A 22,897-nucleotide genomic window follows, 5' to 3' on the forward strand; every position below is an offset into this window, starting at 1 on the left:
TGCGCATGTAATTAAAGAAGAAACACATATATTCATGATAAGTATACAAAAAAACTGAAATCTAAGAACGCAAATGTTGAAATATTACCAATAACGATTCAATATATATATATATGGTCTAATAGTAATTAATACAAAAAAAAATAATATGATATGATAATGTGTAGCATCAATAATGACGCTATAATTATAATATGCAAAAGAAGTACATAATATAAAGAGGAAAGGTAGGGTGACATAGTGACTAATGATAATAGTAATTAATATTTGGGATATATGGGAGTACTTAAACGCTTGCGTAATTCTAACTAATACATAATTCAAAATTCAAACGAAGTAGTAGTAAGGTAAAGAAAATTTAGGGTCTATAGGAATACTTATTGTTAAACACTAGAGTAATTCTGAATTAATACACAATTCAGATTTCAAATGAATAGTGGAGTAATAAAAATTTAGAATATATAGAATTATTTAAATGCTACAATAACTCTAAGTTAATACATAATTCTGGTTATATATATATATATATTTTTTTTTTTTTTTTTTTTTTTTTTTTAGACTGAGGGTTCCACGTCGGCGGTGATTTTTGTGCAAAGTTCGGCGTGGCCAATCCGAATTAGCGCGTCCCTAAAGTTATATGCTCTATCGAACATTTTGGTGGTCTCCATATGGAGTTTCACCAGGGCCGCACCCTTTCTTAGAGGATGGACTATATTTATCCATCCATCTTGTCCCTCTAAAAGGAGTCGACACAGGTCTCGTGTCATTATTGGCCACGTTTGCCTACCATTAGGGGCTGCGGTGTGGGCTAATCCACATATTATGGCTTGCCAGGATACCCCCTTAAAACGGTCTTCTAGGTGATACACTTCGCTCATACGGCGCCACACTGTTCTTCCCCAGTCGCCGAGCATTATTTTGACCATCCAAGTGTTTTTATTTATGCTTTGTATAAACCCTCGCTTCCATCCTTTCTTGTCTTTAACCACGACCTCTAAGTCCTCCTTCATATGGTGAGGGTATACGAGCAATGAATTGGCTCTCCTATCCATCCGGAATTGGATTTCTTCTTCCATTTCCAGGAGTTCCCTTGCGCTATTTTTTAGTTGTACCCAAAACAGCAAGGGTGATTCCGCTCTTACCACGGTCACCTTCAGGCGACCGCGAGTCAAGAATTCAGTGTCGATGTAAGAGGTTTCCATTTCTGTATATAAAAAAAAATTTTACTGTTTTTGGTGCATGGGGAGATCCAAAAAGGGGGTTTATTGTGTTGGCGGTATGCCTTGCTTGATATGTGAAGAAAACCGGGGGGGGGGTTATTGTAATTGGCGGTATGCCTTGCTCGTTAAAATTTCGCTTCTTTAAGCTCCAAGGTATATGTAGTATCTTCCCGTGGGGGGAGGAGGGGGTAGGTAGCTGTTGGAGTTGTGTTGTTTTCTGTGTGGATGGTTTCAGGTGTCTCGTTATTTTGGGTATAGAGAACCGGCACGCTGGCTTTCGATTTTTTCGATTGCCTTGTTTTCAAATGTATTAGTAGATGTGTTAGGGAGTCCCATAGGGCTCCTAGCAGGTACAAGGACCACCCGTACACTGTGTGTAAGGCGTAGCCGTGTACTATTGTGTCTAGCGTCAGTTTTATGACTCTGATGCTCAGGTATATTCCGATTAGTCCAGCGCTGAGATTCCCGAAAAATAGAAATTTATTCCAGAATTTGTTCCATGTAGATATTGCTATTTTTTCTATGGTGTTTGTATCAAGTAAATTGGAGATTGATCCCCCTTCCAGGGATATGGTTTTTCCCATCACCCCTCTCGCTAGGGAGTTGAGGACGGCAGGTCGTTCGGCTGGAAACATTATATGATCTCGTAGGTCCTTTAAATCTGTTTCCGTGTATATACCGCTGGTGGCGAGCGATCCTGGGCTGATGTATTTCCATACAGGCTTAGTCAATGGTTTTATAGTGACCGGCGGTATGGTATCCACTGGTCTTGGCATAAATTTGTACCAAGAATCTCCTAGCTGATACATGGCGGGTGCTAATGTGTTGCAAGTGGTTTGCGTTCCTTGTTGCAATAATATGTGCGTTTGTGGAGTTAAATAATACGTTTGATTTTCCCGAAGCACGGGTAGTTGGTTGTAGCATCGGTTTGTTTGAGCGAGCTTGACTTCGACGGGTACGCATTTTACGATGTGAATAACCTCTCCAGCTAGTAGAGCCATATAGCCGGGCCCTTTCATTAGATGATATGCAAAAATATCTGGAGATTGTGTGGCTATGGCCAAAGCGTTTTGTAGCATTCGTTGCTCTAAATTACATTGTTGTAATAAAATGTCATGGTAAAGTTGATTAATTTGCGTGCGAATATGTTTTTCCACGTAAACAAACTTAGAATTCATGTACGTGAAGATATCGAGATTTGAAACGCGCGATTGTTTTTTGAAAACGACGGTTCCTCGTACAGTTTCGAAAATCATTAATTTAGGATGTTCGGTACGTATTATCGAATATCCGCAGACATCTTGTTTGCCTTTACTGGTTAGAGCGAATATTGTGTCTTGTGTGGTGAGAGAATATACTGTTTGGCCTTGCTCGTCGTCAATTATTTTGTAGGCGTACCCCTCGAATAATATTCCATAGTTATTAAATTTACAGGGACCTGCAGGTACGGTATTCCAATACGTGTCTCCTCCTTCGATGTCTATGCAATGTGTAGAGCCGAGTTGGCAAGTAATGCCGGATCTGAGTTGTACTTTATTAGTGTTGATGCGTACGTCGGCAGTGTAATCCTGTAATGTGATTTTTACAGTTCCGACTACAATGACGTCCGACCATGTTCCGTAAGGATCTGAGTATGCTCCTCCGTGGCATTCGCCGTAGTTGTCTACTTGACCAGCTAACGTAATCGGTCTGGTTATTGTGCTATTGGATTTAAGTCCTGAGATAAGAGTGCGTCCTACTTGATAACTTCCGTAACTATGCATTCGCCTGCAAGCCTCGCGAGTTATTTCTTCTATATATGAATATTTTTCGTTATGTACATCCATTGTGTGAGAAAACATTCCGCATTTCTTGACTAATCGGTCGATTTCAACTTTGCACTGTATTACGTGCACTGCTTCGAATTCATTAATTTGTAACAGCTGTACGTAAACTTGATCCGGTTTAATTTCTTTACGAGGGATATCGCATTCCTCGATGTTTAACAATGATAGCGTGGTTAGGTTTGCGGAGGAAGATCCACAGTCATATCCTATTAGCCCATGTGTTGGAAGCAGTGGTATCAACGCAGAGTACTTATTGCGATTATTCGTCTGAATTTGCGATCCATCTGAAATATTAATTATTTTTGTAGGTGTGTGTATCTTTTTCCTCTTATAAACCTTTATGTATTTCTACTTTATTTTTATTAATATTATATTTTGTATTTTTAATATATATATATATATATATAAAAAAAAACATTTATTTTTGTGGAAAATTAATCCTTTTTGTTGATTATTTAGTGGTTTTAATGTAGGAAATTCGCAATCGATTAGGATGCACGATTCGGCTATTTTTCTTTATTCTAATTTTTACATTATTTTTATTTAATATTTCCAGTACTTCATGAGGTCCTGTATAGTGATCCCCGAATTTTCCGGGTTTTGGCCCCTTTAAGAGAAATACATGGTCTCCTGGTTTAAAGGTTTGAGGGTTAATCTTTCTATCGTAATATTTCTTCGATCTGTGTTTTGCTTCGATAACGTTTTCACGAGCATTTCCTTGAATTGTATGAAGTTGTGTAACGAGGTTTACTAGATAATCGTTGTAATTCGCTAATTGGTCGCTTGGAGGTAAAAGCTCGTTCGAAGGAATTCTGGCTATTTTTCCGAAGACTAATTCGTACGGTGTATGTCTGGTTGCTTCGTGTACATTAGTATTATAATTGAACATTGCAAGGCTTATCCATCTATCCCACTGTTTTTGTTCGTTTGCGTATTGTTTTAAATATTCTCCTAATGCGTGATGCGATCTTTCCAAAGATCCGTTAGATTGTGGGTGGAAGGCAGTAGTACGAAATTTACGAATTTTAAATAATTTTGCGATTTTCCTCATTAAATCACTGATAAAATTTCTTCCTTGATCCGTTAATATTGCCTTTGGCGCTCCGAATATGCAGATGAAACGATCTATGAAAGCTTCTGCGATAGTTTCGGAGGTTTGGTTTTGTAATGGTATACCCATACAGTATTTGGTCAGCTGATCTTGTAAGGTCAAAATGTATTCGCTATTTCTTTCTGTCTTGGGTAAAGGTCCGACAATATCCATGGCTACCTTGTCGAAAGAAGAGCCTGGTGTGTCTGTGATTATCATAGGCTGTTTTGTTTTGACGCGTACTAATTTTCTCAGTTGGCACTGCAAACATTGTTGTATGTATCCTTGAACGTCTAGTTTTAAGTTTTCCCAATAGTAATTGTGTTTTATTCTATTGTATGCCTTAGTGACGCCGCGATGTCCTCCGGTCGGCGAACAGTGCATCTCACCAATTATAACGGATCGTAGATCTTTCGGTGGATATTTAATTTGTCCGTTGCAAATGATTATTTTGGTAGTGGAATTAATGAATCTTAATTGCAGTTGCGATTTGATATTATTCCATGGAACGTTGTTGATAATTTCTGTTTTTGCAATGCTGAGTGTTCCTAAATTTAAATTTTCAGTCAAATTTCGTAAGTCGTGTATGACTGCGATAATTTGGTTGAGAGTCGCTGTGGGGCCTTCTCGTTCCGTCTCACTGATGGGTAAGACTATGTGGTAGTAGGTTTTGTATTTTATTGCTTTCGCTTTACCTAACTCCAGGGGTCCTATATTCGGGAGTTCGTTTCTTTCGAAGAGTTTTTCAGATCCTGAGTCTAAAGGTTTTCCGTAAATGTCGACAAAATACGCGACATTGTCTTTTCGCAGAAATAATAGTTCGCGAGAATCTATAACGTTGCTTTTAATTATTTTATTCTCAATGATAGTAGGTTTCATTTTTGTTTTTCTTGATTTTAAATTTTTATTGATAATTTCTTCTTCGTCGTCATCGCTTTCTTCCCTTTCTTTTCCATCTGTTTCTTTGTTATCCTGATCTTTGTCTGGCGGATCGTTTCTTTCTTCTATCTTTTCAGTATTGTTTTTGTTGTTATTATGATTTTCATTATTTTTCTTAATATTTCGTTTTGTCGCCTGACTTCTTGTTTGCATTCTGTTTTGTTTTGGAGGATCATGTATTAGCGCTTTTTCGATAGTTTGTGACGCTGGAGGTTCGTTTAGTTCTTCGGGGGTAAAAGGTATAGGATCGGCATTATTATCAGGGGGTTCTTCTTCGAGTATCGGTCCTTCAATTTCTTCGGTATCTGACAGATATAGTTGAAAATCGTCGTCTTCTTCTTCTTCGTCATCGGTTTCTTCCAGCATTCTGGAAATTATTTCTGCATCTTCTGGATTATTTGGATTTAATGTTTTTCGTTCTTTTATTATTTTGCAATCAATTTCTTCAAGATCTACTGGGTTTCTTGATAATGCGTCCGCATTTACGTTAGTTTTTCCTGCCTTAAAAACAACGTCGTAATCGTATTCCGCTAATTTTAATCTCCAGCGAAGTATTCTCATATTTGCGTCTTGCGCGTTTTTAAACCACATTAAAGGTTTATGATCTGTAACTAGGGTGAATTTTCTTCCATATAAGTATGGTCTGAAGTGTTTAACGCAATATATTATGGCTAGTGCTTCCTTTTCGTAAGTGTCGTATTTCGTTTCGTCGTCCGTGAGTGTTCTGGAAGCGTATGCGATAGGTCTGTCCTTGTTTATTTCTCCTTGTGAGAGTATTCCTCCTACGGCTAAACCTGACGCATCCGTAGTTAAAATAAATGGTCGAGAGAAATCAGGGTATTGTAGTACTGGCTCTTCACATAATTTTTGTTTCAATATCTCGAAGGATTCTTCTTGAATTGATGTCCATTCGAAACGAGTGTCGTTTTTTAATAGATTTGTTAATGGTTTTGCTAGTTTAGAGAAATTTGGAATAAAGCGCCGGTAATATCCGGCAAGTCCCAAAAATTGCTTAATATTTCTTGGGGTTTTCGGTCGGGGAAATTTATGTACTGCCTCTAATTTTTTCGGATCTGGTTTTACTCCATCTCTGCCAATTACGTGTCCCAAATAAGTTACTTCGGTTTTTAAAAATTCACATTTATTAGGTTGTAGTTTTAAATTAGCTTCGCGAAGTCGTTCTATTAATGCGTTATATTTTCGTTCGTGTTCTTCTAAGGAAGTAGCATAAATAACAATGTCGTCCATATAAACAAATAATTCTTCGCCCTGTAATCCTGTTAATACTAAATCCATTAGGCGCTGAAATGTTGCAGGAGCGTTTTTTAATCCAAAAGGCATTCGATCGAATTCGTAGTGACCGAAGGGAGTAGTGAATGCAGTTTTGTGACTGTCAGCAGGATCCATTTTTATCTGATGAAACCCAGATGCTAAGTCGCATACAGAGAAATATTGCGCGCCCCCTAATTGATCTAATATATCTATGATGTTAGGTAATGGATATGCGTCCCCGATGGTCTTGTCGTTTAAAGCCCGAAAGTCGAGGACCATTCTCCAGCGCTTGTTTCCTTTGGAGTCCTCTTTCTTCGGCACGATCCATATGGGCGTATTGTATGGCGATTGTGAGGGTTTTACGATGCCTCCTTCTAACAGTTCCTCTACCTGCTTGTTTATTTCTTCCTTATGTAGTTGCGGGAATCTGTATTGACGAGTGTTAATTGGTCGATCATCTGTGGTTGGTATTTGATGTTGGAGTACATGAGTTGCAGTTAAATTTTCTCCGGGAATATGAAATTGGTTTTGACTGTTTGTTATTAATTTCTTTACACTTTCTTGTTCCTTTTCATTTAGATGTTCCAATCGTAATAATTCGGTAATTTGTATAAAGCGGTCTTTCTCCTTTTTCTCGGAAACCACCAGGCAATTATGCAAATCGTTGCTTGCATCGTTAATTTGTTGTTGTTTTCTTTTATGTTTAGATTTTCGTTTTCGCATAAATTTATCTATAATTTCTTGCGATTTATTTAATAAAGACGTCGAAACTTTCGAAGACGGTTTGGTTCTGTTTTTCATGCGTTTAGAGTTTTTAATGTTTAATTTTTCAATATTTAAATATTTTTGTGCCTTTTCAAGAAGGTCTTTTATAGTGACATGAGATGACTTTAATTTGTCATTGTGGTCTTCTGTGAATAATCCAACTTTCGGAAATTTGATATCTAGAATTGATAAGGAATTTTTCTCTCTTAAATTAGAACAAGATTGTGTCAAATCGCGTAGTGAGGTTTGGTAACTTCCCTCCTCGCAATTGACGGAGCTAGAATTTTCTGTCGAGGTTTGGAAATTTCCCTCCGAAGTTCTAGAAATATCCCCTCCAGGAGAGGTTTGATAACTTCCCTCTCCAAGGGATTTTGAATCATTTAAATTTTTGAGAGAGATTTGATAATTTTTCCCTTTACTAGAATTATTCAATTTTTCAAGAGAGGTTTGGTAACTTCCCTCTCCGTTAATTGTTGGATTATATGAAATTTCAGGAGAGGTTTGGTAACTTCCCTCTCCAAGAATTTTCGAATTATTAAAATTTTCAGGAGAGGTTTGGTAACTTCCCTCTCCAAGGATTTTTGAATTATTAAAATTTTCAGGAGAATTTTTATTCCCCTTGTCAACATTAATTTTGTTTGTCCTTCGAGTTATTTCCGTAAATTTTTCTTCATCCTCGAAAATTTCTTCTTCGTCTTCGATATCAATATAAGTTTCGTTGGTGTTCATTGGTTCTTCGTTTATAGATGAAACTTCATCGTAATTGTTGATCGTCGGACAGTCGGATTTATGGTCGTCAAATAATTGATCCAACGGCTTTAAACGCAAAGTGGGTACGCGGACTTCCACTTCTTCGTCTAAAGTACTTATAACATTGAGATATGCTTTTCCGGAGATGTTCTCTACAATAGTGTCTCCTAAGTAAATTCCATGTTCTATTTTTAATTTTGGTATATATCCCATCTTTATTTCGGGGTTTTCTATCCTTACATAAAATAATGATTCGGATCTCGGAGACACTATTATAGATTCCGGTGAGAAAAACGGTATGTTAACTTTGGATACGGTCAGATATCCTTGAGCGTAATCTATTTTCGATGATGTTTGTTTAAAGAAATCATTTCCCAATATTCCGGATTGTGGAATCGGAAAGTCGCGAGATACTAAATGGAAAGATATCGGAATTCCAAGGAGATTTAAAGCGACTTCTCCGAGCGTATATACGGGATGATTATTTATACCATTTAATTTTAATATATTTGTATAGTTAATTTTTAGAGTTTTAGGTATAAAATTTTCCTTGATTATATTTGGTCCGGATCCCGTGTCTAATAGAAAGGTTATTTGCGATGGTATTTCGTTAATTTGGACCTGAACAGTAGGACTATGTTTATCGAGGTTTACTGTTACGGGTCGTATGTCGATGGTTTGACGGCCTACTTGACTTCTTGAGATGTCGACGGGTGTGAAGTCTGTCCGGTCCCCCGTTGTGCACCCGACCCCGAGGGACCTGTGTAGTTTCCCTGATTATTTTCTTTTCGACGATTATTACTTGCGTTGCGTAACTGACAATTTTCAAGGAGATGGCCTTGTTCTTTACAATATCTGCAGAATGTATCGTTCTTCGTTGTCAGTTGTTGATTTATTTTAACACGACAATCCTTAGCGGAGTGTCCGAATTTATCGCAAAGTTGGCATGAAACTTTCGGTCTACTTTCCAAACTTCTTTCCTCGTTCTGTTTTTTCCAACAATTACTAGCCGAATGGCCAGGCCTTTCACACCATTGACAAGTAACCGATTTATTAATTTGTTGTTGGGAAGTAGTTTGTCGGCATGATTTGGCGTCGTGGCCGGTTTTTGAACATAATTGACATATAGTAATTTTTTCTTGAATTACGTTTACTGACTGACGAGCGCGAGGATCGCGTTGGCGACATTTATCCGCACTGTGGCCGCGTTTTTTGCATATTTGGCAAATTAAAATCTCCGTTCCGTTATTCGTTTGAAAATCGTGCCCTTGTAAGGAAAATTGAACGAGCTTCCTACAACTACTTGCGGCATGTCCCTCTTTGAAACAGATCTGACAGATTTCCCGCACTTGATTAGTGTACGGTGATTGGCCTGTTTTAACGCCTTGGCCTTGGCGCAAACCTGTCATCTCTCGAAGCTCTCTTTCTATCCTTAGGGCGTCGGCTACAGTTTCTTGTACGTCTAAATCTCTAGCGATTCTTTGCTCTATTTCAGGCTTTAGCCCTCTAATAAAACACTTACACATGTCTTTTTCTACCGTTGTTTTTATATTTTGATTGGGTAAAATGTGACCGGAACTTCGATATGCTTCCAATATTTGTTTTCCAAGTAATTTAACTCTATTTGCGTAAGTGACGACATCCTCTTCATTCCTTTGATAAATACATCCTAGTTCTCCTTGTAACTGATATACATTTTTAGTGGGTCCATAAATTTTCTTTAAATAAGTAGTTAATTGCAATACAGTATCAAAATCTTCATCCCGAATTGTTCGACGCGCTTCTCCCACTATTCTAGTTCTTATAATTTTAGTAAATTGAGCCTCTGCTTCCTTAGGAAGCATAGCTTTCGCTTCCTCGCAACCCTCGATAAAATAATTTAGCGGAATGTTACTACCGTCAAAAAAGGGGACGGCGTCTACCGCGTATTTTAAGGTAGCAAAGGGGTTAGGTTGCGCCATGTTAAAAGAAAGTAAATTTTCGGGATCGCTTTCGATATCAAATTTTTCGATTTGATCTTTTATTGTTTCAGTAGTTATATCGGCGGAATCGTCGGAATCTGGCTCGGGCGATTCGGCTACTAAAGTATTTTCAGTTAAATCGAATTCTGAGGAAGGATCTTTTAACAAAAAATTTATTTGGCGAGATGTCGAAGTTGAAGGTACTAAAGGTGTGGATGTGTGAATTAATTCGGAATCAGATGGTTTAGATTTAGATTTGCGTGTTCTATGTGGTGTTGTTAATGCAGTTTTATATAGTTCTTCTATTTGATCTTTATCAGTTTGACCTCTTGTTCCTTTACTCATTACCGCTACCAGGAATCGCACATTTCTATCCCGGACGAGCCCCCAAATTTTTATTTATGTTACGTCCAGACTCAAGGAAGGAAGAGTCGAAAGGAAGGACGTAACTAAATTTATCTTTTCGAACGACGGCAGACTATCCGTCTGTTCGACCCGAACGAACGTCTGGGCCCAAATAGGTCAACGACCGCAAGGGTCGCTCTTACTCTATTTAAAGGGCCGTTCGCTCGGTGGTCCCTTTTTGGCAAGAGAATTTAATCTCTTTTACGCAGGATGGGACCTTGTGCGATCCTGGTTTACGGGAATAAGTGGGAACGGGTTATTAATAAATGAAAATCATTTATTTTGAAATTTATAAATTTATTCCTAATATAAAGACGAAAGAATTTATATACATAATAATATTATTGACGGACTTAGTTGCTAATGAAGAGTGAATGTATGTGTATGTGTCGCGGGTGATACATTAGTACGGAGGTCTTCAATCGGGGCAGAAAGGGGTAAGAGTTATTGTTTAAATTTTAGGGTCCCGATTGGTGGTTACAATAATTTAAATGGTAATAGGTATATAAAATTAGTGTCCATGTGTGTGCGTGTAAGAGAGACTTCTAGGTTATATGAGTTCGGTAATTATGGCGGTGGAGGGGGGATAGGTTCGTAGGAGAAGGTGTGCAGGGACGGCTAAAGGATATCTTCGCCCGGGAACATACCAGGGGATGATGTTATTCCTATCGGTGGTCTCTAGAAATTCGCGTAAGGCCTCGTGGTCTACGGGGCCTGGACCAATCGTGAAAGCTTCCTCAGGGACTTCTCGTATCCCTGGGAGCTGGTTATCAGCCAAGCTCTGAATTGCTCGTATGAGAGCTTGGCAGGCGATCCTGATTCCTCGGAATCGTCGTCGCTGATATCTACTACCTCAAACCCTTCCGGATGTTCCCTATTTACAGAGGACGTTGGGGATGAGGGAGGAGAATCTTCAAGGGTGATTGTTGAGGGAGCCGGAGACGGAGATCTAGGTGGCTCAGGGCGTTCGGGAGAAGCAGGGGGAAGAAAGGGAGAAGGGCTCCGCGGAGAATCGGCGTCCTCAGAGGAAACAGAGGAGTGAGGGGAAGGGGCCCGCTGAGGTATAGCGGGTTCGGGAGAAAGAGGAGAAGGAGTTCGCGGGGAATCGAAAAATTCTGCAGAAGCAGAGGTAGCGGGAGACGGCGTCAGCGGGGTTTCTATATGTTCGGGTGAGGAAATAGGAGAGACCGTAGGGTGATATGTATTAGTTGTCTCTGTATGGATCGGTGTGTTAATTTTTTCTAGGGAGCCGAAGGTTTCGCCCGCAGCCAGACTCCGTGCCAACGCTTTCTTTAACCGCCTATTACGCCGGTTTCGCGCCAATTTAACAGCGGTTCGCGAGGGTCGTCTCCTTGGATTTTCCACTACGAGAGCGAATAATAAAGTAACCGGGCAAGAAGAGTTTTTACTGAAAAATAACTCTGGGAGTTCTTGTAAGAGAAAAAAAAAATATATATATATATATTTATTTTTATATAATTTTGATATTTTAATTATTTAATAATTTAGTTAGTTATTGTATTACTTATTTGTTCATTCAAGAGAGAGAGAGAGAGAGAGAGAGAGAGAGAGAAATAGAGAGTGAGAGAGAGTAAATCACGGATTGCTCCGCTATCGCGGGAAATCCGGAGTGATTTCAAAAGATAAAGGGATGATAGAATTCACGGATTGCTCCGCTATTGCGGGAAATCCAGAGTGATTTCGAGAGAAAGAGGAGATGGAAGAAATCACGGATTGCTCCGCTATCGCGGGAAATCCGGAGTGATTTCAAAAGGTAAGGGGATGATAGAAATCACGGATTGCTCCGCTATCGCGGGAAATCCACAGTGATTTCGAGAGAGAGAGAGAGATAAGGATGGGGGAAGAAAGGACAGTTTTTCGAAGTTAGAATTTAACAAGGATAATAAATTAATAAATTAAAAAGGAAAACAATTATAATTTAATTGAAGTCCCAGAATTATTTTAAGTATTATTAGTAAGGGTGGAGATGTAGCGTGCTTGATAACTTACTACTTATGGAGTGCGCGGGTAGGTGTTAATTATTCCAGGTGTAAGCAGTGGTATCAACGCAGAGTACTGGATGGTGTTCCACTCGCAGTTGTTCACTCGCGAAAATCGTCGTACTCGGTGAGCACTGGGCACACGATGATTTCACAAATGTCACTGCGAATGCTCACGAGTTCGAGATTCACTCGAAGGATGGTGATACAACTTTTCGCGATTGATCCGCGAGCGTAGGTTTGAGAAAAGATTGATATTCTCTGAGAGATGTCACGGGTATATATACCTTCTTGCTCCTCCTTCCCGTTAGTTTGTTAATATTTCCTGACGAATAGGGAATTTTTCAATAACGCCCTTTCAGTCCCGGAGGCGTCTCTTGACTTTAAAAGTTTATCGGGATTGGTCAGGGCTTTTGTTTAGGGCCCTAGGTTTTGACCAATGGAGAATTTGTTGAGGTTTATATTTTTATTATCCTCTCGAGATTTCGATATCGGCGGCGGTGTTTGTTGTTAGTTTTTCCTATATCGCGATATTTGTCGTTTGTTAGTGCCGCTTTTATCGGCGGGTTCTCGCTTTATTGCCCTCGCGTGTGGCTTAGAGCTTGTTTGCTGAGAGGCGATGCGTGTGGCATCTTTTTAATCTTTATATTTTTCGCCGCTTTCTCGCGAGAATACCCGCAGGTGTGCTATCTTATTTTGCACACTTTCGTTTTCATTATTTGTTTTCCCCTAATTTTACTAGGGAAGGATTTGCTTTCGGCGCGTTCTCGCCGTCTTTATGTTTTGCCGATATGTGATTTTAACTTATTATTCGCGAGGGTGTCGGCAAGAATCCGCTTTCGGCATCTTTCCGCCTGGTCTCTTTTATTTACCGATTTTGTAATATTTATCGGTCGCTCACGATATCTGCAGCTGTCCGTTTCGCTGGGCACGTTTTCGTTTTATTATATACGTGCCGCTTAGATTATTATTATCTTTTTTCTTCCTTTTTTATTTACCTAACAACAAACTTCGCCTTGGTCGTGGGAAAGAAAAGAATCGTGAAGTCCGCCGGACGTAACACAAGATATTAAAAAAAATATTATAACAAATAAACCACATATATTATGCAAAAGAACTAATTTTCTAAAATTTTGTGGTAAGTTTAACTCATATCAATGTGATGTTTGTAACACTTATTTTATCATATGTATGTAATAATCATGTATTTCTTTTCTCGTAGATATTAATTCGATAAGTCTTATAGATAAAAACAAAGGCATTGATTCTGTGATACTAAAAAAGGAGTCTGTTGCTAAAAAGATTGATATTTCATCAAATACTGGTGAATCTCACATAATAGTTTCTATGGATGAAAGCGATAAAAATAATGAATCTGTGTCAAACAGAAATTGTAATGAGAAGATGACCGATGTTGCATCAAATACTGGTAAATGTCCACATTTCCAATTATTTAATTTAGCTCATATCAATGATGTTTGTAATACTTATTTTATATATCATATGTATGCAATAATCATCTGTATTTCTTCTCTCATAGATATTAATTCGATAAGTCTTATAGATAAAAACAAAGGCAATGAGGCTGTGATACTAAACAAGGAGTCTATTACTAAAAAGAATGATGTTTCATTAAATACTGGTGAATCTCGCATAATAATGTCTATGCATAAAAGCGATAAAAATATTGAATCTGTGTCAAACAGAAATTGTAATGAGGAGATGACCGATGTTACGTCAAATACTGGTAAATGTGCACATTTCCAATTATTTAGTTTAACTCATATCAATGATGTTTGTAATACTTATTTTATAAATCATATGTATGCAATAATCATCTGTATTTTTTCTCTCGTAGATATTAATTCGATAAGTCTTATAGATAAAAACAAAGGCAATGAGGTTGTGATACTAAACAAGGAGTCTATTACTAAAAAGAATGATGTTTCATTAAATACTGGTGAATCTCGCATAATAATGTCTATGCATAAAAGCGATAAAAATATTGAATCTGTGTCAAACAGAAATTGTAATGAGGAGATGACCGATGTTACATCAAATACTGGTAAATGTGCACATTTCCAATTATTTAGTTTAACTCATATCAATGATGTTTGTAATACTTATTTTATAAATCATATGTATGCAATAATCATCTGTATTTTTTCTCTCGTAGATATTAATTCGATAAGTCTTACAGATAAAAACAAAGGCAATGATTCTGTGATACTAAACAAAGAGTCTACTACTAAAAAGATTGATGATTCATTAAATATCGGTGAATCTCGCATAATAATGTCTATAAATGAAATAAGCGATAAAAATAATAAATCTGTGCCAAACAAAGATTATAATAAGAAGATGACCGGTGTTACATCAAATACTGGTAAATGTGCACATTTCTAATTATTTAGTTTAACTCATATCGATGTTGTTTGTAATACTTATTTTATCATATGTATGCGATAATTATGTATTTCTTCTCTCGTAGATATTAATTTGATAAGTTTTATGGATAAAAACAAAGGCAATGAGTCTGTGATATTAAACAAGGAGTCTATTACTAAAAAGAATGATGTTTTATTAAATACCGGTGAATCTTGCATAATAATGTCTATGCATAAAAGCGATAAAAATATTGAATCTGTGTCAAACAGAAATTGTAATGAGGAGATGACCGATGTTGCATCAAATACTGGTAAATGTGCACATTTCTAATTATTTAGTTTAACTCATATCGATGTTGTTTGTAATACTTATTTTATCATATGTATGCGATAATTATGTATTTCTTCTCTCGTAGATATTAATTTGATAAGTTTTATGGATAAAAACAAAGGCAATGAGTCTGTGATATTAAACAAGGAGTCTATTACTAAAAAGAATGATGTTTTATTAAATACCGGTGAATCTCGCATAATAATGTCTATGCATAAAAGCGATAAAAATATTGAATCTGTGTCAAACAGAAATTATAATGAGGAGATGACCGATGTTGCATCAAATACTGGTAAATGTGCACATTTCCAATTATTTAGTTTAGCTCATATTAATGATATTTGTAATACTTATTTTATATATCATATGTATGCAATAATCATCTGTATTTCTTCTCTCGTAGATATTAATTCGATAAGTCTTATAGATAAAAACAAAGGCATTGATTCTGTGATACTAAAAAAGGAGTCTGTTGCTAAAAAGATTGATGTTTCATCAAATACTGATGAATCTCACATAATAGTTTCTATGGATGAAAGCGATAAAAATAATGAATCTGTGTCAAACAGAGATTGTAATGAGGAGATGACCAATGTTACATCAAATACTGGTAAATGTGCGAGAGAAGAAATTACCGTGATTATTGATAACTGTGATTATCAAGAGAGTACAGATCTCTCAGCAAATTTTGGTAAGTTTCGATAATGTTATCAACTATATTTCTAAGCGCTATTTTATCATCTGTATGAAATAATATTTTTTCTTATATGTATATATTGTTTTAGATATTGGCACAATAATCTTTACAAATCAAAATGAGACCATTGAAACTGTCATGCCGAATAACTTTTTCATGAATGATAATATTGAAACAGCAGACGCAAATATTTCTTTATCTGGTATGCATTATTGTTAAAATTAAATTTTAAATATTGTTTCATATTTTTACATTTTAAATAATATGCAATGTTTTATTGCATTGTTGAATAAATGTATTTGTCCGTTTGTCTAATCTTATGTTTTGTTTGCAGATTCACTTAATGGATCTGTTATAATCAATAAGGAGTGTGTTAGGAGATTAAGTTTTAACATGACTGGTATGTAGAAATTGAATTATTTTTATATAAAAATATAAACTCATAAACAAATATAAATATACACAAACTATAAAAAAATAAGGAATAAATGCAATAAAAAATATATGTATATATATGCATATATAAGCATGTCCAGTGTTTGCTGTTATCTGAATAAAATTATATAGATGATCATCTAGATGAAACTTTGGCGTCATCTTATCTTTATATAGATATAGATAATAAAAATATGTATTATGTATATCTGCATCATAGATGAGAAAAACTATTATTTTTACTAAATTATCTTGAATAATTTTCAGATAATTTTGATTTAGAATCATAGCACATAAAAATACTTAAATAGTAGAACTTAAGCAATAAGTCATAAAAATTTATAAGTAGAAATATAAATACATATATTTTTATATCCTTTTTATAATTTACATTTTTTTAAACTATGTTTATATAAGCAGTCTTAAAAATTATTATCTTGAAAATTATCTAGATGAATTGCCATATAATTTTACCTTTTATTTAGATACATATATTTAAAACAAAATTATCATTTTATCTAAAATTAATTTAAATATTTTTATCTCATCTTTATCTAGCTAATTTTAAAATCATCTAAGCACAACACTGAGCATATCACAAAAGTAATAGAAAACCACTTAAATTAAAATATAAACATTAATGTTTATGTATATTTATATTTTTTAGAGATAAAAGATTGTATCTCCAGTTATATAAATTTAGAGAAAACAGGTTTTATAGTTTCAAATACACATAAGAAATGATAAAATTTTAGACAAAATAAAAATAAATATGATAATACAGTAATACAATTTAAGTTTTTATTAAGTATTTATAAACTGACATTTTAAGATTTGTTTAAAGTATAATCTTGTAAACACGGATTATTTTAGATATTATTTACTAATCTATTTTTATATCTTCAATAAATCATACAGAAACTGATGCAGGACGTGTAAGTGTGTTATCTCCTTGCCGAGATGATATGCCTGATCCAGAAATTGTTGATGTGCCAGTGTCTTATAGTATGTAGTTTTGTTTTCTTTTTCTTTATAAATTAATAAATCTCACAATATTATATGTGTAATATATGATATATATATTAATGGACATAATTCTTATAACATTGACGTTGCTACTGTTTTACATCAAGCTTGTTATTATTTTCATATAACGTACAAGCTGCGATTGCAACTTCATGCAAAAAGCGCAATAGTTTTGTTTCATTAATTTTATCTTAAGCTTTTAGTGATTTTAATTATAAAGACTAATTATAAATTTATACTTTTGCAAGATTAATTATAAATTTAAACTTTTACAAGACTAATTATAAATTTAAGTAATGTAATTCATGCAATATTGTGCTCTGTATATTTGAAATACATTAAAATTAAGATAAATCAATTTTATTACCTCTACTTTGAACATTATTTTTTATCTTTTGGTAATATATACATTGACATACAAATATTGTGTGCTTTAATTTTTCAATGATATGGGAGTTGTGTCCTTTGTTCATAGTTATATAATTTCTTTGTTTTTCTTTGATATTAGATAATGATAAGGACGAAAGTGATGATGAAGAATATATACCTTCAGAACACAGTTCTTTATATAGCAAATCTCCTCAAAAGCAAGTGCCAATTGTTAACAGAAGTATTTCATCCACTTCCAGTTTTGATACATCAAGTACAAATGTTGTTGGTACATCAGCATGTAACGATGAAGCTATGTATGTTCAAAAGTCTAATTTAAAATCAAAACAAAATTATTGCACTTTTTGTATGAAGTTGCAATCACAGCTTGCACGACATTTGGAAACAGTACACTCTAACGAGCCTGATGTAAAAAAATTTGCCATTCTGCCTAGAAAAAACCCAGAAAGGAAGAAAATAATAGAGACTATTCGAAAAATGGGTAATTTTAAATTTAACACCAACTCAGAATTTAATACTGGGCAATTAATTGTATGCAGACGTCCAAATGAGAAATCTAATAAGACTGCTAAAGATTTTGTTGTTTGCGTAAAATGTAAAGGATTTTTCGCAAAAAGCACAATACGTCATCATGCTCGAGCTTGTCTTAAGAAAGATTTTCGAAAAAATAAAAATATTATGATTATGGGAAGAAAAATCACTGGTAGAATACATTCAATAGCAAGTGAGTGTTTAAGGAAAACAGTGTTTCCTGTTATGCGAGAAGATGATGTAACACGTATTGTGAGATATGACAAATTATTGATTATATATGCGAATAAGTTGTGTGTTAAATATAAATCCCAACATCAGCATGATATGATTCGTGCACGATTGCGTCTACTAGGCCGTTTTCTTATAGCGTTAAAAGAGATAAATACGAATATAGAAGATTTTCAGTCGCTGTATCATCCACAAATATATGACGACTGTATTTCAGCAATTAATATAGTTGCAGGATATGACAATGAAGAACAACTTTATAAAACTCCTGCAGTAGCGGCTAACTTGTCAACACTTATTAAGCATATAGGAAATCTTCTCATTATGGAATGCATCAAGACTCAAGATGAAGAGAAGAAAAAATTAGTTAAAGACTTTTTAAAACTGTTAGTTGTGGATATAGGTACGAGTGTCAACAAAACAGTTATTGAAACGCAGTCCGCACATAAAAGGCACAAGAAAATAAATCTCCCGTCATTGGAAGATATTAAAAAATTACACACACATTTGGCAAAAATGAGAACTGAAGCATATGCAGCATTAAAAGAGTCCTTTTCATATGAGAAATGGATTTCTTTAGCAGAAGTAACATTAACTTCAACACATGTCTTTAATAGACGACGAGCAGGAGAAATTGAGCGAGCACTGATAGAAGATTTTGAAAATTATGAAAAAGTAAATAAAAATATGTACAGTGATATTTATAAATCATTATCGATGGAAGATAGAAAAATTGCAGAGAAATATGTTCGATTTTGCATCAGAGGAAAACTGGGACGCACAGTGCTTGTTTTATTGTCAAATGAGTTATTTGATTGCATCACTTTAATCTTGAAATATCGTGAAGAAGCTAATGTACCAAAGAAAAACCCTTATATTTTTGGACTACCTGCTGTCGACAAAGATAGACACCGATACCTGAGAGCCTGTGTTTTAATGCGTACATTTGCCGAACAATGTAACGCAAGTCAATCAACTACTTTACGCGGTACAACATTAAGAAAACATATTGCAACACACTGCATTCAATTTAATCTGAATGATACTGATGTTTCCGATCTTGCCACCTTTATGGGTCATGCTGATAAAATACACAGAGATCATTACAGGCAACCAATAGCAAGCAGAGATATACTGAAAATCTCCCGCTACTTAGAAGCAGTATCAGAAGGAAATGCACAAAATACGAATAATAAATCGATATCGGACAGTGATTCTGAAATAGAAGATAACTTAGTTGAAGTTAACAATAATAGTGATGAAAGAAGTAATGTTATTTGCTTAAATCATTATGTAAAACATAGAATTTATAATATTAAGATTTACATTATTTACATTTTTAATTAGTTTTATGTTGTTTTGATACTTATTTATTTTACATTAAAGTATTCTTTTTGTATATTATTTTGATATCGTAATGATATCATGATAATAAAACGAGCATTACAATATTATAATTTCTATATTGTAATTTCGTAAATGTTTTAATAACTGCTGTTTATTATAGATATTTCATTATGTGAGACATCAAATCATTTCAAAAATTCTGACAAGCAAACGGATGAACAAGGTGGAAAACGGAAACGTAGTAGTAAGTAATTTTTCATATCTGCTTTCAATCAATAACTGTACGAATTACAATAATATACAGTTTCTTTTATTATGTCAATTTGTTCTTAAAAATGATACTCATTTACATATTTGTAATATAACTCTTAAAAGTTACCTATTTAATTAGTGCCTGCAAGTAATTATATTTTGTCATTCCTTTTTTATTACCGAAATACAGAACTTAGTTTTGTTTACATAATCTATAACATTTGCCAATATTTATACTAAAACTATTTATAATTGCGATTCAAAATTAAAAGTAAATAAGTAAAATAAAATAGCATTTCTATTTAAATAATTTATTATCGTTGAATATGGGATATAGGAATGATCATAGCAATCAACGTATTATTTTTATTAAACGTATTATGTCAAAGTCGAGAACAAATAGTATAGTTATTTCGTTAAATTATTTCAATAATATTCTCTATGCTCCTCTAGCATCTCCTTATGGACAAACAAAAAGAGTACGATGGACAGAATTTGAGAAAAAAGCAGCTCTTTCTGCGTTTGCACAACATATGGAAAATAATACATTGCCGTCTCTAAAAGAGATTCAAGAAGTAAAGAAAAAATATATTTCTCTGGCTCGTCGTACATCGCCGCAAATCAAAACGTGGTTGCATAATAAGCAGAAAAACCTGAAACAACAATAGTGGAAGAGTTTGCAATTTCGTACAAAACATTTTATTAACGCCTGTAAAGAAATTCTGATTTTTTTTAAAACAATATAAAACGTTTTCATATCACTTAAATTTTAAATTTTTTAATTAAAATTTATATAATTTAATACTTTATATAATATATATATATAATTTTAAATTAATTTTATATGTACTATACACAGTATAACTCTGATTCAATATCTTTTTTTTGTTTTTGTACACCTGTACATTGAGATATGCTAATATATAGATGTGTGCGTTAGTTCGTCAATGTTATAGATGTTCATAAGTAAATCTTATTCTATCTTTTGGTTTCAATTTAACTACCTCATTCTAGAAGGACCTTGTGAAGGCGTAGTTACTATAGTACAATATATTATAATAATCTGATCTCGTATATTATATTATATTAATTAATTTATCACATGTTCTTTATGATTTATATTATTGCTAAATTTTAAGGATTAAAGTTTAACTTTAAGGATGTTGCGAATTTAATCAAACATGATTGATGTATCAAGGTCCTATTACTTTTGCTGAAATCGAGAATATTAAGTTTTCTTATTTATAACTAGAGAAAAAGATATCAAATTTTGTGTTGTCATAAAAATAAATAAGTAAACATGATTAATGTATCAAGGTTCTCTTATTTTTGCTGAAATCGAGAATATTAAGTTTCCTTATTTATAACTAGAGAAAAGATATCAAATTTTGTGTTGTCATAAAAATGAATAAGTAATTACTTAAAATAAGTTCTACATACATTGTGAGCAATGATTTTAATTACCATTCTGTTGTATAATTATCATTTTCTGTTGTATTACTATATTTATTACATTTTTTACTTGTTTCTTTATATGATTAGAGGTATTACAAACACATCTTAATAATATTTTCAGATTATTATAATTGAAAATTTTATATTACACTATATTAATACGTATAATTAAGATTATTATGTATTTCTTAATCTTTAGCACCGTAATTTTGTCATTTTAATGTACACAATACACATGTTTCTTTTGAATCTAATTGGAATTGTGAACACCTACACATATTTTTCACAAATTCAATATCTATGTAAAATTTCTATGAAAAACCATTCAAGAAAACAAAAAATGTATATTATTATCTTACATCACATATCATTATGAAATACTACATGAATATAACCTCTTTAATAAAAGATATTGAGTAATATATATAACATTCAGTTTCATTATTTTCATCTTTACATATTTATACATTATCTTTCCCTTCATGTATTTACTATGAAATACATATGAGATTTCCATATAAAAAATCTGTTACAGTTAGATACATATTATTTTGTTCTCTCCCTGCACCATCTTAAGAAATAAGTATAATAATCTCTTTCGCGCGGACGCCGAATTGAGATAGATTTCATGTTAAATTCGGCAGCGTTAATGTTAAATTACATGTTAATGTTCAAATAAATACGTCGGCAAATTGCAAATAATAAAGGCTCCACGCTGTTTATAAAACAATCTAGTAGCATAAATCGTGCGTGCATGATCGTATTCGTCGTTCTCTCGAATAAATCATAAATGGAATTATTATAAATATATAATATTGTATGTAAATGCAGAATGTCCTATACACGACACGTGACATTGTCATCATTTTCATATCATTTTCATATCGCCGAAAAAACAAAGTAATAATACTTTTTCGGCGCGATATCATATACGTCGCGTGTCTTTCGTCGCTCATCGCTCAAAGCGTGCGGTCTACCGTTTCGAGCGGCGAGCGATTAGAGACGCACGACATATAATACACGCCGAAAAAGTATTATCAATTTGTTTTTCCGGCGGTAGAAAAATGATGTGAGAATTATGACGATGTCGCGTGTCGCGTGTAGGACACCGCTGCATATATATATATACAACAATGTATATTTACAATGATTTCATTCTAGATTTAGTAAAGAGAACGATGAATACGCTCATATACGCACGACTTTATGATACTAGATTGTTTTATAATCAAGTGGATCTCTTTATCATTTGCAACTTGTCGACGTATTTGTTTCAACGATCATGTAGTTTAACATTAATATTGCCTAATTTAACATGAAATCTATCACAATTCGGTGTACGTGTGAAAGAGAGAGAGAGAGAGAGAGAGAGAGAGAGAGAGAGAATGAGAGAGAGAAAGAGAGAAAGAAATAGATAAACAGAGAAAGGTAAGTATGTATAAATTAATCATATAGTACTTTTTGATTTGCGGATGATGCGTATAAATAAGCGACAGAAAATCTGTAACTCCGGCATTTTATAGATTTCCTGTCGCTTTATACGCATCATCTGTGAATCAAAAATTACCATATGATTAAATTATATAT

At 34.1% G+C, this 22,897-nt stretch overlaps 2 protein-coding genes across 6 annotated transcripts; one reads left to right on the forward strand and one right to left on the reverse strand.

Annotated features, from left to right (window-relative positions):
- Nucleotides 1-540: 540 nt before the first annotated feature.
- LOC145948540 (uncharacterized) lies at nucleotides 541-1,447 on the reverse strand. The gene has a single exon (XM_083058222.1). The coding sequence runs from the start codon at nucleotides 1,200-1,202 to the stop codon at nucleotides 555-557; it is 648 nt and encodes a 215-aa protein (XP_082914348.1). The 5' UTR covers nucleotides 1,203-1,447; the 3' UTR covers nucleotides 541-554.
- An 11,853-nt stretch (nucleotides 1,448-13,300) lies between these two features.
- LOC145948541 (uncharacterized) lies at nucleotides 13,301-20,881 on the forward strand. 5 transcript variants are annotated; one of them, XM_083058223.1, is made up of 14 exons: nucleotides 13,301-13,366; nucleotides 13,451-13,657; nucleotides 13,769-13,975; nucleotides 14,087-14,293; nucleotides 14,405-14,614; nucleotides 14,720-14,926; nucleotides 15,032-15,238; nucleotides 15,350-15,637; nucleotides 15,732-15,845; nucleotides 15,978-16,043; nucleotides 16,997-17,083; nucleotides 17,613-19,523; nucleotides 19,764-19,847; nucleotides 20,309-20,881. In XM_083058223.1, the coding sequence occupies exons 2-14, from the start codon at nucleotides 13,576-13,578 to the stop codon at nucleotides 20,521-20,523; spliced, it is 3,885 nt and encodes a 1,294-aa protein (XP_082914349.1). In that variant the 5' UTR covers nucleotides 13,301-13,366; nucleotides 13,451-13,575; the 3' UTR covers nucleotides 20,524-20,881. The 5 variants fall into 5 exon arrangements, with proteins under 5 accessions (XP_082914349.1, XP_082914351.1, XP_082914350.1 ...); XM_083058225.1 differs by having other exon boundaries at nucleotides 14,429-14,614; XM_083058224.1 differs by having other exon boundaries at nucleotides 13,793-13,975.
- The last annotated feature ends 2,016 nt before the right edge of the window (nucleotides 20,882-22,897 follow it).

Source organism: Prenolepis imparis, unplaced genomic scaffold (assembly GCF_030444845.1).
Source record: "Prenolepis imparis isolate NDT839.2.m4 unplaced genomic scaffold, iyPreImpa1.0 SCAF_448, whole genome shotgun sequence".
NCBI lineage: Eukaryota > Metazoa > Arthropoda > Insecta > Hymenoptera > Formicidae > Prenolepis > Prenolepis imparis.

Bases quoted from the DNA above. Each gene is read 5' to 3' on its own strand.
- LOC145948541 (XM_083058223.1), top strand. From the start codon at position 13,576: ATGGATGAAAGCGATAAAAATAATGAATCTGTGTCAAACAGAAATTGT. The intron at 15,846-15,977 runs GTATGCATTATT...TTTTGTTTGCAG, and splicing joins CGCAAATATTTCTTTATCTG to ATTCACTTAATGGATCTGTT. The intron at 19,524-19,763 runs GTAATGTTATTT...TGTTTATTATAG, and splicing joins CAATAATAGTGATGAAAGAA to ATATTTCATTATGTGAGACA.
- LOC145948540 (XM_083058222.1), bottom strand. From the start codon at position 1,202: ATGGAAACCTCTTACATCGACACTGAATTCTTGACTCGCGGTCGCCTG.